The 17164-nt window shown below is 32.2% G+C and overlaps 1 protein-coding gene across 2 annotated transcripts in view; it reads right to left on the bottom strand.

The window, feature by feature from the left end:
* Positions 1-17164, bottom strand: part of LOC126812345 (uncharacterized) — a 60425-nt gene that overhangs the window by 17348 nt on the left and 25913 nt on the right. Inside the window, exon 2 of one of the 2 annotated variants that reach the window (XM_050538707.1) lies at positions 13253-13372. In XM_050538707.1, coding sequence (XP_050394664.1) covers positions 13253-13307 — 55 coding nt within the window. In that variant the 5' untranslated portion in view covers positions 13308-13372. Of the gene's footprint in view, positions 1-13252; positions 13429-17164 lie in introns of those variants that run through there. The other variant, XM_050538706.1, reaches the window with a different exon arrangement.

The raw sequence follows: 17164 nt of genomic DNA, 5'->3' as shown, positions 1-17164 counted from the left end.
CACATTATCGGGCATGATTAGGTGATAAAATTGCATTGAAAATCACAAAATTATACCATTGCATTGAACATGTAGATAAATGGATGATCTACATTCAATTCATTGATAAACTATATAAAGCAGTATTTGATATATGAAAAAAATTGTTAGTTTCCAGCTGGAGACATATGTAAAATATTGTAATCAGATATACATGATGTTTCTTATATCATATCTAATTCAATGTTACAGATGGATTTATCAAAAAGAATTTCTCCAAATGGCCTCAGGTTGTTAAATTCTCTAGAAGTCTATCACTGAGTCCTTCAAACTGTCAGATACTTCACTTCAGTTACAAAATATTTATTTTTCTAATGAATGACAACTGATACTAACAAGAACTTGACATTTTGAGAACTTGATAAATTGTTTGAAAAGTGAATGAAATATTTTAAGCTTTTTGTTACAAAGTTTTCATATGGTCCCAATACTAACAAAAAGTTGGTAACCACAAATAAGATACCAGAACTGTTTAGTTCAGTTGTATTGTGTTTGGTTTTTGTTTTTTTAAATCATCATAAGGGCTCGGAAATTGCACAGCACCAGAAATTTGATAAATTGGTTGATCTTATTTTTCTAATTGATTAAGATTGTTGAAATACTTTTGACACTATAGATCATAAATTGTATCCTGAACTGTTCCTTCGAACATTTGTCTCAAAAAAATTTTTTGACAATTACACAGCCATATATTTAAAGCTAAAATGAAAATAAAAGCAAGATGTTGGAGGAAGATAGACCTGATAAAGTATTTTTTAAATTCTTTATCAGGTTGCATGCTTGAATTCAGCTTGATGTGAATTGATCAATAACATTCATATTAGATCTACATCACATTGACAAGTGTACCTGCTTCAAGTGTAACTTATAATGCTACCGATAATCAGATCTAGAAGTAGAAAGCTTCATTTCTAAGCAGCATTAAACAATTATTCATGATAGCACTCAATTAATGAAAGTCGTATTATTTATTAGATTCATTTAACAGATGTGCCTCTACTTTAAACACATATTTTATGTTCTATCTGGCAGGCCTATCCTTGACCATATCCTGTAGATCATTATCAGGATGGTGCCCTATTGACCATGCGACCATCTTGTAAATAGGCACTAATTAACAGTATAGATTTGCACTTCCATCTTGTGTTTTTTCAGTTGAAGAAATATATTAATGGTAGCTGTATGTATGATAAGATTTTTGATAAATGATGTGATCTTTAATCAAGGTTTAGAATTTATCGTGTACAGGCCTTCCCAAAATAACTGGCATCATCATTTAATAAGATAAACCCTAGTAAAAGATAAATTGTGGAAGACATATCCTGTTTCCTGGCATCAATCATACCATTAATAATTCTACCTTTTACCTTCGGTTGATTGCTGTAATATATTAAATGTAGACTGAGACTATTTTTCAAAATATATCAGTTTATTTACATGTTGAGAATGTAATATTGGTTCAACTTCTTGATTTTAGTAATTTAGTTATTTTGAGATAAGTATGGGGGGGGGGGGTAGCTGGTTTGCTAGTAGATGTCTGAAGTATTTAAAGTTGTGGGTCTTGTTCTTTCACCTATTAACCTGTGTTTCAATACCATAATTGCATATGACAGGAAAAGGGTTGTGAGGGTTCCCTTGGCTCTCTGGTGCAATCTCAATAGGGAGGCACCCTGGACAAAAGTGTATTAACGGTATTGAAATAACGAACTGTCATGATGAGTGGTGTTAAGACGCTTTTTATTCCTTCTTTGAGATGACACAAGTCCCCACAGTTCATCATCAATACCAAAACGTCCATAGTTTTGATGTTTTGAACACAGTGAATGATCTAATATTGGTTGTTCTCTTTCTTTTACTTAAAGTATACCATACTCTATACAGAACTGTACAACCTGAAAAGCCCAATACCACTCTTGTTGTAACTGAATAATATGTCCCAATCTTTATTCTGGTCAACAAATTGTACTATTTTAGAATATTTCAATTAATTGATGATACAAATTTCATCTTAACACACCTTTTTTAAAAATTTTGAAAAATTCAACATAATGGTTTGAAACGTCTAACGTAAACCTTTTCAAATGAAACTTCGATTTAAAAATATTTTCGAATCCTCTGGACAAGTAAAATAGGATGTAATGGATAATTTACACAACAGGTAGGACACTTAAACATCTAGTACTTAGACAGAGATATTATTTATTTTCTGGAGCTTTCAAGCCAGCAAGAGTGTTATTGTCCAGGTATATATGTGACCAGAAATTCTTTTAAATCTAAGTGCTCAACTTTTCACATAAATAGGTGATTTAGGATCTGTTCTGGATGTAAATATATTTAATTAACATTATTAACAAAATTTTATGTGATAGATCAGCCATTAGGTCTGAGATATGTTTATTTGTAATTGTCTAGCAGATCAGAGATCTTTTCCCAACGTTTAAATAAATCAGACGTGGAATCTGAAGCTTTTACCTGTAACTACCAATCTCGATCATACAAAGTACCCAGTGGTATACAAAATGCTACCATCTGCTATTTACTTATATAAACATTATACTACTGGTTGGCATTCTTCAATAACATTGCCTACTTTTTTTTTACACTTCAAAGTTATTAAATGCTCCAAGGCATTTCTTATTTTGATACGTTTAAAGGCCTATACAATCATTTTTTAAATGAAAATTTATCGGTTTGAGAGAGGGAACTGGGATTTAACCTCAACTTGACACAAACCAGGTCAATTCAGGACCAATATGGCATATTTTTATTTCAATAATGTGGAAATCGAAGTACCAAGGAAACCCCCAATCCATGAATTTCATAGATCTACAGCCCACACACAGTATCCCCCACCCCCCAAAATTGAAAAATAGAAACAGTGATTGAACTTTTTATCTATCACAGTTTCTTTCATATGCATTTTTTTAGTTACTGTTTATCTAACGTTTAAAAATCTATTGTTTTCTACATTTAACAGTAAGAGTTTTTAGCATCTCTACTTTTGGTTTAAAATAACTGTAATTAAAAAGCATTATTATTCTGCAGTTAATAAATTTACTCAACAGTATACCAAGTAGATAATTACGGTTTTACGATGCTAACTTAATTTACTTATTACCATTAAAAATTGAGTTGTGAGATTGATATATTAATACGCTATGTGTTATACTATTAAAGACCGTTATTTGTATTCCATTGTCAATTGAAAAAAAAATGAAGTGATATGGCCAGTTGATGTGGAAAATAGACATGACATTAAAGTGTCTGCAATTTCGTTCTCAATACTGCAATTTTCGCAATTATCATTTAAGTTCTGAGCAGATTGTAAATGCTATAAAAAAAAACCCGAAGAAGAAATAATTGATGAAGAATAAAAAAATCCTACCATATGTTTATCCTAGCAAAATATTTTTATGTTTAATAATAATAGAAAAATCCAATAAATTGGTCAATAACACCTGTTGTGATGGATGTAGAATTAAAATGCAGGTACAGTTATAGTCGCATCATGGTCACATCAGTGCAGTTGTTAATGGTCAATAGTGAAACACAAGATATACCTGAAAGAAGGTGTAAGATACTTTGTTAGCGTTAGCGCGTCCTTCTTTTCATACAAACAGATTCAGTTCCTTTGATCTATTTTTTGGGGACACAAAAGGGATCCACGCGACCTCTTGTGTTATTGTAATGCAGTATTAACTCTTGTCTAGTGTTAAATATAAATATTACCACTCGACAGTAGTTTTTGTATTCAATATGATGTGATTATACATTCTAAGCTGTGACAACCTTTTGTGTTTTTTTTGTGCTAGCAGATGGACGAGAACGTCTGCACGCTGATTGATTTTGTCCTGAAGACAATAAGTAACAAAGTTACCCTGTGGACTATAAAAATATAGGGGATCAGAAAGTTGAAATGAATAGGTTTTTAGTCCAATTTAGTAAATGGGGCTGCGTAACGCCAGATTGGTCTTTATTAAATGATTTAATTGAAGTTTGGTATAAGGTGTGTAAGGCAGTCACGTGGCACATGGCCATCCAATTTAAATAGACTATAGCTACACAGTTTGAAGTGTACTTAATACAATAATTACTACTGTCACAATTAATACAACCGATTCTTTTTAATTAGGCATTTTATGATATCAAGTCCTACCCCAACAGATTCTCTTGTCAGAAAGATATTTTTGAAGGGTTACTATTAAATCTAGATGTTTTTTTGTGTCTACTTGAACTAGAATTAATGTTGAGAGTGTGTTTGAGTGGAGATGGCAGAATGTCTCACTACTTTTAATCAATCTATTTAAAGGCTATGTATTAGAAAGTGGATTTAAATTAGTTTAATTTACAAAGAATTTGACAGTTTTGTAATAAACATTTTTTAAAATTAATAGTACATTTAAAAATGGCTGTATTAATAATGAATCTAATTAGTGACTGAAATGTACTGACTTCTAAAGTAGGAGTATCATTAAATATCAAATTTGATGGATTTAGCCAGTTTATGTTGAAATAGAGAAAGAAATGGGATTTAATGTCCAATTTGGTACAATTTTATTTCAATCATTCGCTTTTGTGTAGGGGTTCTTTACCAGTTGGAGAAAACCCACAAGGTTGGACAGGCGACCCTAGTCCTTGTCACATACAAACTTGGAATCAAAATCACACCACTTGACTAAATGACAGACCTTTTAATTTGAAGCACATGTATTACACCACTAAACCACTGCCCCCCCACCATTTTGAAATAGTGTAAATCTAAGTAATAAGCATATATTATGCAAGAGCTAAATCTGCCTATTGCCGGTCTTTCTGTAGGTCTCAAATGCCGTCTAAATTATTAATTAGACATTAATTAACATATCTAGACCGTAATCCACTCTCGATGCCATCGCTAGCCTGCGATATTTACTGGATTAGGATCTAATTTGCTTCTCAACTTTCATTTTCATTCATGATTAAATCATGAAATGGATAATCGAGACTATGGTTTTATCGTACCGACTTTAGTAATGATGATCGAGTCTAGGCCGAAAATTCAATCGCTAAATTCTCGGGTCAGAGTGGATCAATTTGACTGAAATTTTCAGCAAATACCCTTTATAAATCTAGTTTTTAACTATTATAGGGAGAACTGCCAGCTCTTTATCTAATGTATCTTTAATATAAAGAGTGAGACAATGCTGAAATGTTTTATTGTCATAATATTATTCAAAATATTACCAATTTTCAATCTACATTTCATATTTTACCGATCAGCTTTGTTTATTATGACATGCATCATGTGATTTTATCTGGTTTCTGCTCAGACAAATGCAAGAAAATGGCAAGCATTCAAGTATAGATGTGTGAATAAACTTTCGGCATGGAATATCCTATCAGGACTAATTGGTGTATGAATCGTGAGCGCCTCTCTGAAAAGAACCAATAAATTTCCCTTTGTTTATTTGGCATATCAGACCAGAAACTGGATGTAAAACTCCCTCTTGTAATGGCTCCTTGTCAATTTATTCAAAGCCTCGCCATATTCCGAACCTATGTCAATCTTGTCCAAACAAATCCTGACAATTCTAATCGATTACTTCTCAACTTCGAGACATTTGGAGAGGAATTTGATCAGATTATGGCAGTGTATCCTTGTGGCAATATATTGATGACTTTCTCAACCAAAATTGACCATCCATTTGACCAAATGAATTTGTACTTCACTTTAGATCTATCGCCATTGATTTTAAGACCTGTTATGATGTAGAACAATCAATGTTCGATTACCAATCGTACTTGAGTGCCATTTTGTTTTTGTTACAGAAGCATGACAATTATAAAACTACAAGTAATTAATATAAATCTCTTGAAGACCACTAAAGTGAAATATTGATTTTATTCCCATAAAACTTGTGTTGAAGAATGTTTCCTTAATGAACACAATTTGAATTGATTACCAGGCAATCAGAAGGCCACCCATTATTGGAAACCAATCTAAAATCTTTGTCTAACAACTTGACTATTTACATCTTGTGAAAACCGATGCTACTTAAGAGTTGTTATGGCTTGAATTAATAAAACAAATGTATAATGCCCCTTCTCCTACAGTTCAATATTAAGTATTCACCGTGGCACATGATCCCATTACCCAAAGTCCTGTGTGAATTTTTGACTATCTGGAACATTGAGTCAATGATTGGGTGAAGATATTAGGTTTCCAGAATTGTATTTCTCATAGTTTTATTTTACAAAAGAGGTGCATGTGGCCGGGTTATATTCCCAATCCATGCATTAAGGAGGGTTCTACTCTCAAAGGGCTACGATACTTAATTTCCCTATAAGTAAGTATAATCATTATAGTATATGTCTTATATTTGCTAAGGACAAACTAGAAAATCAAGCCTATAATGTAAGGAATATTAAACCTCTTCAAGAATACCTGGTAACTCAGCAAATTGTATTTAGCTGTGGTTATATCCTATAAACACAATTTTCTGAATACAGTATGTCAAAGGCTAACAATTCAAGTGACAAAATGGGAATGCATAACCCATTTTAGATCATCAAAAACTGATAAGTAAAAAATAATATTAGTTTTGATAGGCTGAAATAAACTTAGTGTTGTTTTATTTTTGTTTAATGATGTTTCGAAGTGATCAACTTACATAATCAGTGGCTTGTTCAACTTGAGTAAAGATTATCAAGTAATTAAAATCTTCCATTAAAGGAGCATTCTTAAACAATATAAAGTCCATTATTAACAAACTTAAGACAACCAGATGACAATTAGTCTCCATCCCTAACCCTTTATGATCATAATGAACCATTAATTATCTGCTTCAAAGGATCTAGACAACCAAACAGAACAGTCAGTGGACCATATCCTTGATCATAAAGTCAGAAATAAGTGTCCATCCTTTACATTTCAAACACAATTTAGTCTCTTTCTGACATAATAGATTATGTTAGTTTTGAGTGCCATATGGGTAAAGTGTTATTAATACACTCTGAACTCTTGTCTTTTTGAGGTTAATAATAAAAGTATTTGTCTTGCCTAATTTAACTTGTAATAACCAAAGGCATTAACAACTGATTAATCTTGTATGATTGTATTTCAAGCCTTGTGGCATGTCCACTGGCTGTGGATAGAAGCACATGTACAAAATAAATAATTCAAGTTCGTCTATCTTAGGAAACTGTCGATTGAAGCTAGCATTTATACAGTTTTCCATAAGTGGTACAAAGGCTTCTTTATTCTATCTGAATTTCTCTCCAAGAGCTAAGCTCCTCTTGTACAAAGAGTAATAATTATTTTCCCCACCACTTTGCTACAGACTATATCTACACAACAATTCCAATTCTTAGTAGTCATTTCCTGCCAGTATTAAGAAATCTTTTGAGATTGATGTTTTGCTAGATTTAACTCCCTGGGGTGTTAAATCTGTTTATTTCTATTTAAAAGGATTTATGGTGCATCATCTAAACAGGCTTTCCAAGACTGTAAAATTAGATTGCAGGAGATTTGAACAGAATTTTAATGCCTTGTTTTCGTGCACACTTGAACTTCCACATGTTGAAGGCTAGCAATGACATAGTTACCATAATGTCTATTATACCAAGCTGGTTTTAAAATGCCAATGATAGTTAAGCTAATTTAGTTGTGTCATCTGAAGATACATGTATATGTAGAGGTAGGGGTAAATAAACCAGATTAAAAACCCTAGTTTGCTACCTGTCTTTGAGAAGACTTTCTGTCTAACATGGGTTAACTTGGCTCACCTTAAAATGACCTGCATCAACCCATTTGGGTCTGATGCATTTCATTACAATACAAATAACAATAGGAAATGGTTTCATAAAATATAATAGACTAAACTAAATAAAATTCAATTTATGAATACATGGGTTAAAGTTACCGCATCAACTGTGTTTTAAAAAAGGAAAAACATAAATAGAGATCGAGAGAGGGATTGGGGTTTAATGTCTACTAAAAGGACTAATATATAAGTGTGCATGTTAGACCATTTGATCTCCCTCCCAAGAACCGAATAGAAGTGATGATTGGAAGCTCCTGTAGCTTGAATTTACACTCTTTTCATGCATTCATTGACAGCTGAAGTAAACATATTTATTATACAACATTTCTACAAATTCTGCGAGCTCTTATTATGGAAAGACATATTACATCAGTTGCTGTAATCAAAGAACAATTAAAACAAAATGAAACAAAAGTTAGAGAGCTTCCTTCAAAATCAGCACAAACAAGTGTTTTCTTTGTCAATAGAATAGGTATGGTGAAGCTATTATGATAGTGATCTATATCATTCTACTACTATTATCTTCCTTCTCTATTACTCTAATATTGTTAGACCTAATATCAATCGAGCAGTGTGTTAAAATTAACAGCTAATTCCAGTAAAACACAGAAGTGTAAAACCAGATTTGCCCCCTAGGGTATATTAACCACTGCCTGGGTGATGATGGTCATACCCTACACGCACTTCATTATAATTGACCCCAGGGCCCTATCACACTGAGTCAATTGTTATAGAATGAAATGAGTGGACATTTGCTGGTTTCTGCTTGGTGGGATATTGGCGACAGTTGAGTCATTCTGCACATGTTATGACTATGGTTAAATGATAATATTTCAAAGACAAAGGCTCCATAGGTTAGGGTTTATCTGCAATAAGGAGAATTTAAAAACAACCTGGAGACCACAATATTTTATTTAATATTTTTATGCCCGACATAGTTTTCAGGTCTGCTCATAAGAATTATTATGACCGCAATTCATAATATTACATGATGCTCAAGTTGAACCAAATGTTGTTTATATGTTCAGATGTTAAACATCATGGTTCTAGCTGTATAACTAGATGTAGATTTAACCATAGAATGTAGTCTATAGAGAGATTTGTAAGTGAGAAAATAGTATTCATTATAGTATCAAGGGCGCCATTTGCTCCCTCACACAGATAATTGAATGCTAACAATTGTAGAGTAGATATGTCTTAGTAGACTTATAAATCTTTCAATCATTGTTTGTCTTTTATTTTAGTTGTCATGCCAACTATTCTAATGGCCATATATCACATAGCCATTGCTACCAACATTAAATACTTTTCATCAGGATTTCTGTTTTAAAAAGGATCCACAGTGGCTCAGTGAATAAGGTACTGGATCAATAACCAGGAGGTCTTGGGTTCGCTCACAGTGTTAGCTGAAAAATGTCCTCTTGATTTCTCTTGTCAGTGGAGTAGGATGGAGAGTCGGGCAAGGAACAGTGTGTAGTTGTTTGGATGGTACGGAAAACCAAGGTCCTGTGTACACATTGGTGTGCACCTAAAAGAACCCTTGACAGTTGGAATTCGAAATAAGAGTAGGTAAAAGCACCACTGTCTGGACTAAATTTCCCTCATAGCACACTATATATGGCATATGTCTATCTTCATTAGCCCTGTGCAGAAAAGTAAGATGTAAAACCCAATTTCATTTCATTTCTGGTTTTAAAAACATTAACTTATGTTTTGTATTGGTTACAAATTTCATAAGATAATAGACTACTAATCTGTCATTTTCTACCAGCATACAAACATTTTGTCAAAGCTAACTATTTTTTATTAATGCTATTATAAGAGTTCTACCTAATTTTTGTATTCAATGCAATCCCAAATGGCTCAATGGATCTGAAGAGCCTCAAATATCAATAACTTGGAACCATTCTAATTCATTTTGTCCTAAAGATGACCAGGAATCGTTAGTTTCTAGTGATGAAGAGCTTGCTTAGCGTGCAAATGAAGAATTGACGAGACATTAAACACTGCATTCATAACCGTATCATCATTCCAATTTTCCCAGACCATAAATTGATACTATAATTAGATTATATGTACATGGAACCTGTATAATGTGGAAGATTGTATAAAAGATTAATTGTTCAAATAATGAAATGTTATCAGATGATTAATCCAATGCGTCACACATCAATGATAAGTCTGACAACAGGACAGTTCTTTCAGACATCTTGTAATTAAGTCTCTAATCACATGAGTTGGAGAAAAAATACCCGATTAGAAAATATTTCCTCTATCATTCCAAAAGATATTTCTTACAACATCTATTATTCAAGTTACAGTAATTTTAAGAAATGATGCATTATAGACATTTTGGCCAATGTGCTATTAAAGGCAATCGATCATTCTAGAAAATCAGACCTAGTTCTTGAATGTTATATATACTTGAAGATTGCAGGTTTTAAGCAATAACTGATAACAAAAGTTGTGTTTCATATTATTTTTGACGAAAAATTAATTGCACATTTTAATCCAAACGGAAAGTGGTCACAATAATTCCATGCCACAAACAATTCTTGCTTTGCAGCATTTTCTCTGAATAATAAACATTAGTATTCTTCAAAATATATAAATAAATTGATTAAACGACTTGTATTTTGATTTTCCTATGTTATTGTCATATTGCTATGTATGTGAATTAATTTTTTAAACATTAAAGTGTTGAACATTTTATAGCACTTGATAAGCGGAAGGAATACTCTCTTCATTATCTTCCTGTTTGGTAATTGACAGAATTTGTCAGTGTGATTCAAGTCATTAATGGGGTTATATTAACATTTCTAAGCGTGCCGATAACGGAATGGTTAGATATTCTAAGTATGGTTACAATCTTTAGCAGTGTAAAAATACCCAGAAAACCCGTTTGGAGTTGAATCCATGTCATTTGACTCAATGACAGAAATGAAATGAAATGAAATGGAGTTTAACGTCCTACTGTTTTGCTCCGAACTGGGCTAATGAAGACGGGCATACGCCATACAGTGTGCTATGAGGGAAATTTTGCCCGGACAGCGGCACTACGGCCTACTCTTATATCAAATTCCAACTGTCAAGGGATCTTTTACGTGCACGCCAATGTGTACACGGGACCTCGGTTTTTCGTCTCATCCGAATGACTAGACAGCTGTCCTTGTCAGGCCCTCCGTCCTGCATCACTGACAAGGGGAAACCACGCCAGAAAATCTTGACAGACCATGGGATCTAAAGCGCATGAGTTAAACTATTTGGCCACCCAACCTCCCCTTAGCAACTTGAAGTGGCTATCTTTTGCATGGTAGAAGTATTGAACTGGATATTTTATAAGACTGAGTAGTTGGGAATAATCAATACTTTATGCAATTATCAGTTTATGCTGGTTAGACAACAATTTAATTTTAATGGGACTGATATACACAAGTATTAATTTGGGAAAGGAGGTGGGTTCTATTTCAAGATCAAATATCACAGAATCAATTGTTATCATTTACAATCAAATGCTTTACCTGTGTAAGTCAACAAAACACTGTTGATGCAACAATAGAGAACCACCTAGAAACACCCACCCTTTGAATGATTGAGGCGATACCGTGATTACCTGCAGACAGGCATGCTCACAGCTGATAATAATCAAATCAATCAAGTTGCATAACTAAATATTTGAATATTCTCAGATCTATTCTCAAATGCATGTCCTTATTTTAGGAAAACAGAATTATTTAAATACTTGAGAGATCTATACAATAGTTTATACATTGAAGTTATAATTGGGAAGTTGCTGCTATTCAGCCACAAACAATTCCACAAGGACCAGGCAGCTGCCCCATTCAATTTTACAAAAGACACTGACAACCAGATTACTTTCAAAAAGTTGAATTTAAAGTAAGTTTATTGTACGCAGGCGGTTGCCAGACGTTCCATTAAAGATAATTAAGAGAGTCAGGCCATATTTGTAGATTATAAATCAATATAAAATCTGTAGTTAAGAGCTGAGCAAGTATTATTACCTAATGATATAGGTTATAAACTGAACAAAGCATTAAAGGATTTTTGCGAATTTCAAGGTTATTAGGTATAGTTTAATAATATGTTATAGCCAGAAGAAGCTGCCTCATCCATTGATTTATGATATTTTTGGCTAATTTTTTATTTAATAATGAATTCATTAATGGTGTGCAATTCTCTCTTGCGTTCTTTATCTTTCTTAAATTCTGTTATCATTAATCACAAACTTCACATATTGTTTCGCCATTTCATATTTTTTATCAAATTTAGAACAAATTCTTTTCTTTGCATGTTTAGTATTATTTTTGTTCTTAATGCACTTACATGGACAAGTGTCACCAAAGCCTCATTACAAATATCAGACTAGTTTTTCATGTTCTGGTGAGAGATTATAAATTGGATTATTTCCTCTTTCTGTTCACAGTGAACAATTCATCTTAGTCTAATGAAATTAACACTTTGTCACATGTCCTAGTCTATTAGCCTCGGAGCCACCGTTTGGCATTTATATCCTCTTCGCTTAAAAATTATTCCATTATATTTTAGAGCCAATCTTAATGAATCTTAGATCATCTTGACATAAGGCATTAACTGTTGTCTGCACAACTCTGATGAGCCTGCATAAATATCACGAAAAAGTACAGTCTAAGTAAATGAAAGAATAATAAAGTGTAATGTATTTATTGTCTTAATAGAATCATGTCATGTATCATCAACACACATCACTTATTGACCATATTAATGCCATTGATTATCATGTATGACAAGGAGATAGATACATCGCTAAAATATGGATCAAGTTGGAAATGAAGTCATCAATCAAAGTAGTAACTTACAGAAGACAACATCTAGTGGCCGCGAAATTCCCAAATTAGTCTATCAAAATCAATAGCTGTAGTTCCATGCCTCAGAGCATAGACATTATACCATAATATATCTGCAGTTCGTGGTGCCTTTAACTAGCTAAACAGCATGATTTCATCTCATTTATAAATTACAGATGTTTCAACTTTATTTCTTATTCCAATAACATAGATGTCTCTTAGTAAATTATTAGTAAAAATAAACAAATAAATCTTTTGTATTTAGACATCCATAGTTGGTAATCAGTTTAATAGATGGTGCAATAAAAATATATTGTTTTCAAATATGAATATATTTTTGGTATTATTTTACAGATTTGAGATGATTTAAGTAATAAGTTATGTCAATTACCAGGTCAGTATTATTGATAATAACTGAATGTGCATGAGCAAACAATTTATTTTTTTTCAGAATTATGTTCATAATTTATTACGAAAAACTACAAGTTATGTAGTTTTTCGTAATAAATTATGAACATAATTCTGAAAAAAAAAATGTTTGAATTTAGATTTAAAATGAAATCTTACCTGAAAGGTGAAATGCCAAAAATGTCAGACTAAGTAGCAGAAAAATTCCTTCCATATCGGTGTACTCCTGGTTTATATCACAATGTCATATTCTCCCCATAATACACACAGTAGTATAGCCTGTAAGAAATGAAATAAACTGTACAGCTCTTCTATAGTCAACTCTATGAAAATTCAATGGTCCAATATTACAATCCACATTAGACTACATCCATTAACTGTTAAAGGGGTGGCAGGCTACTAGAGTGTAGCTGGAGGTGTGTATTTATTGTTTAATGCACGTGAACAGATGACTAATATCAATTCACACTATAATTCTTAACTTACCGATTAATCCCCTGAATGTTATTAAATATTGAGAGTAACTTTTTCTGCAAGTTTGTGGTAGAATGATGTGCCAATAATCTCTCCTTTTTTTGAATGATGATGTAATCATTTTGCCAGAAACTACACAGATTACCTCTAATAGCACCAGTTCGTGATTATAGTAGCTGATATTACTCAAAAATAAAAACAATTGATGCTCAGTTTAGACTGTCGACATCATGCACTTGTAGATCCAGTTTCAAAAGTTATTTGCAAGAAGAAAAAAGGTCTGTTTTACTTCTGGGATATTTCCATGATGAACATAAACATTATATGATGTTGATTGTAAACCTATAGACTATGATAGATGATGTGTTAATTACATGTAAAGCCTGCTGAAAAAACCTAAAACAAACCTGACTAGAAAACAGATTTAACAAACTACCTTGATGTTAAAAAACAAATGCTTGAAGTATTTTAATTTTAACCAAATGCTTGTACAGTAGTATTAAAATAAACAGTTGTGCATTTATAGTAAACATAAAAGAATGTTAAAGTTGTGATTCTGAAGTCTTGTAAAAGAATCAATAAAGTAATATCCTTATAGAGGCATTTAGTAACTGATGGGCAACAAGATTTCTTATAGTAAAAAGAAATGTAAATTTGATATTGGGGATTTTTTTGGACCAATATGCTATTATTGTGTATTGTTTGAAAGTTTATATTTGACTTTTGTTCTGGGAGCTACAGTGGCTCAGTGAGTAAGTGTTTGGTCCGCTCACCTCAACATCCCATATTCGATCCTGGTGTTTACCGAAAAGGTTCATCAGGATTTTCTTGCGTGGTTCTCCTTTATCAGTGGTGCAGGATGGAGGGCCTAGCAAATGACAACATATAGTGGTTTGGACAAACGAAAATCGAGGTCCCATGTACACATTGGTGTGTATGTAAAAGAACCCTTAATACTTAGAATTCGAAATAAGAATAGACAATTAGTATGTAACTTAGGCAGTTGCATATTTGTGGGGGGCGGGGGAGGCTATTGATCCAAGTACTACAAGAAGCTCCCTGTCCCATCTTTTCTTTTTATTGCTATAACTGAATTACATCAATGAAAATAATACTGTTTTGGTAAGTAGTTTTTATCCAAAGTCTTGTCTCTCACCACCCCCACCCCACATACCACCACCTTTAATATTGGTATAAGCACTCTAAAGTTTTAAACCTTCACTGAATTCAAGGATTATGGAATTTCAAGAAATGGAACACAGGTAATATTCATTAATAAAACCCTACAGGCAAATTATAGATTATTAAATGATAGATAATTATTTGATTTATGTAGTGTGATTCAATTATCTTCATCATTTATCTGGAATAAGCTGTTTTGTTTAGAATAAGGACTAATTTTAAAGCCCCAACTTACCAGAAGAAGGGTTATAGATCATACACAATCAAATATAATTTGTATGAAAATTGTACAAATCGACCAATTCTATCTTAAGTGGTGGTCATTTAAAGTTAACACCATCATCTTTATCTGACAAAGAATAATGTAGTAACAGTTGTGCCATCCTTTTTGTTCAATCTAATTCATTCTTCATGAAGTTGTTTTATACTAAGATGTGCTTACCATAATAATGTCTTAATATATATTTTAAACTTTTGAAATATACTAATTTTACCTTTGATATATAGTGTTTTTCAAAAATATTATAACAAACCATATCTATTTCCTATTTTGTTATGGTTTCCTATTAATTCATTCATACCTTGTTTTGCTGTAGTGTAATCTTGGCATTCGATCTTTAACACCTATAGAGAAACAATTCTCTCAAGATCTCCACATGTTAAAAAACTAACAGGAAGAGTACTGATGGAAATACCAAGATGTCAGTACCAATGTGGTATAGGTAAAAGATGTATTAAAGAACCACACTGACTGCTGAATATAAGTCGAGTTCACCTGTTTACCTATAGTAATATAAAACCTACTCGTGAAACAGTAGTATCTTCCATTCAACACATATTTAAGTAGGTGTCGTGAATCCTGATTATGTGTTCTCTATTGATAAGTACCAAACGGTCAGGACATGGGAGGTCTAGGTGCTAAGGGTCCTCGAAACACCCTTCATAGATTTACAAAGATGTATAATGAAGGATTAGCAACACCTATTTTTTTAAATACTTATCATAGACACAAATACTATTGATAATAAACTATATCCATTATGAATCAGGTTATTAGCTGTTTTTAGACATTTTAATCGCCAATAAGTCGTATAGATTATAAATGAAGTGTAATAGTAAAATAGTTTGATAATCCATACGTTATGACAGGATTAGATTATCTTTGTAATTTAGTCAAACATGACTAGATGCAGACATAGTCATTGTTCATTCCCAACTATATTCAGCGATCAAATTAAGTATTCTCTATGTATATTTTAAATCTTTTCCCGACAATATTGCTTCGTGTATTTTTTAATTTAAGTAACTGAAATTGTAATACTTTCTGTAATATTTTATTCTAAATAGGAAGTTAAGAGATATCAATGTTCTGAAAGAGTCATAATCAGTGCTACAATGGACAATTGTGTCTTGTAATCCTTATCTCTTGGTGTTAATTGTTTTTTCTTGGTGATCTGTTTAATCCTGGAGCAGTTGTGAGCAGAATAAATGTGCATTATTTTTAAAAGATCAAGGACAGGTTTTGTAAGGTATCTACTGGTAGAGATGGGTTTATGCAAATCTTGTAGATGTTAAGAAGAAATAGTTCAATTATCTTGTCTGAAAGTTTAAATCAAAATATTGAATTAATTAGAAAATGATTGCTAGATTTGCTTAAATAGGTTACGTAATTCAGATACAGAATTTCATTGTTAAGTGCCTTGAGACTGGTTAAGATCAATTAACACTGTAACCTCTGCAGAAATCATTGAATTGTCACCAACTCTACATAGAAATTGATGGTGGGTAAATTATTCAGTAAAATCTAGTATGACGCAATTTATGTAAGCTTAAAAGAGGTTGTTAAAAACAAGTATTTACCTTTATCTCAAATGCAACACGATTAGATTTCTTAAGATGGCCTCCTTTGTCTATCCTAATCATTAGTTCATTTTTATTTCAAATTTACAATAATTTCTGCTGAATTTCACAATAGTATGATGTTATGGATTTTCATAACAACAGTGATCAACCAGATGATTTCAATTTACACAGACAAGTTCATAACATACAATCAATCCTGAGAAAATTCTATGTTATATAGATGGCAGCACAGATTACATAACTAAAACAATATATAATGTCATGGTATTTGTCGGCTTTGATTTAAATATCTGGAAGAAAAAACAGAGTGCACTATACATCAGGATATGGGTGTTTGTTCTCCGGTCAAGGTTGGGGTGGTTATAAAAACTTTATTCTTAAATCTCTGTGGAAATGCTTTGAGTGTTAGATATTCAGAACTGAAGTATTGAAAGAGAGAAAAGAAAAAAACATTATTATAGGTATTTTTAAAGTTATTGGTATAGCTGTTGTGCATTATTGTAGCATCTTTAACTGAATAAAGATGTTTTTGGAAATAAGTGTTAACTTAAA

Source organism: Patella vulgata, chromosome 2 (genome assembly GCF_932274485.2).
Source record: "Patella vulgata chromosome 2, xgPatVulg1.2, whole genome shotgun sequence".
In the NCBI taxonomy this organism is placed as follows: Eukaryota; Metazoa; Mollusca; class Gastropoda; family Patellidae; genus Patella; species Patella vulgata.
The sequence above is the reverse complement of the archived record's forward strand: the minus strand, read 5'-3'. Positions and strand labels throughout refer to the sequence as shown.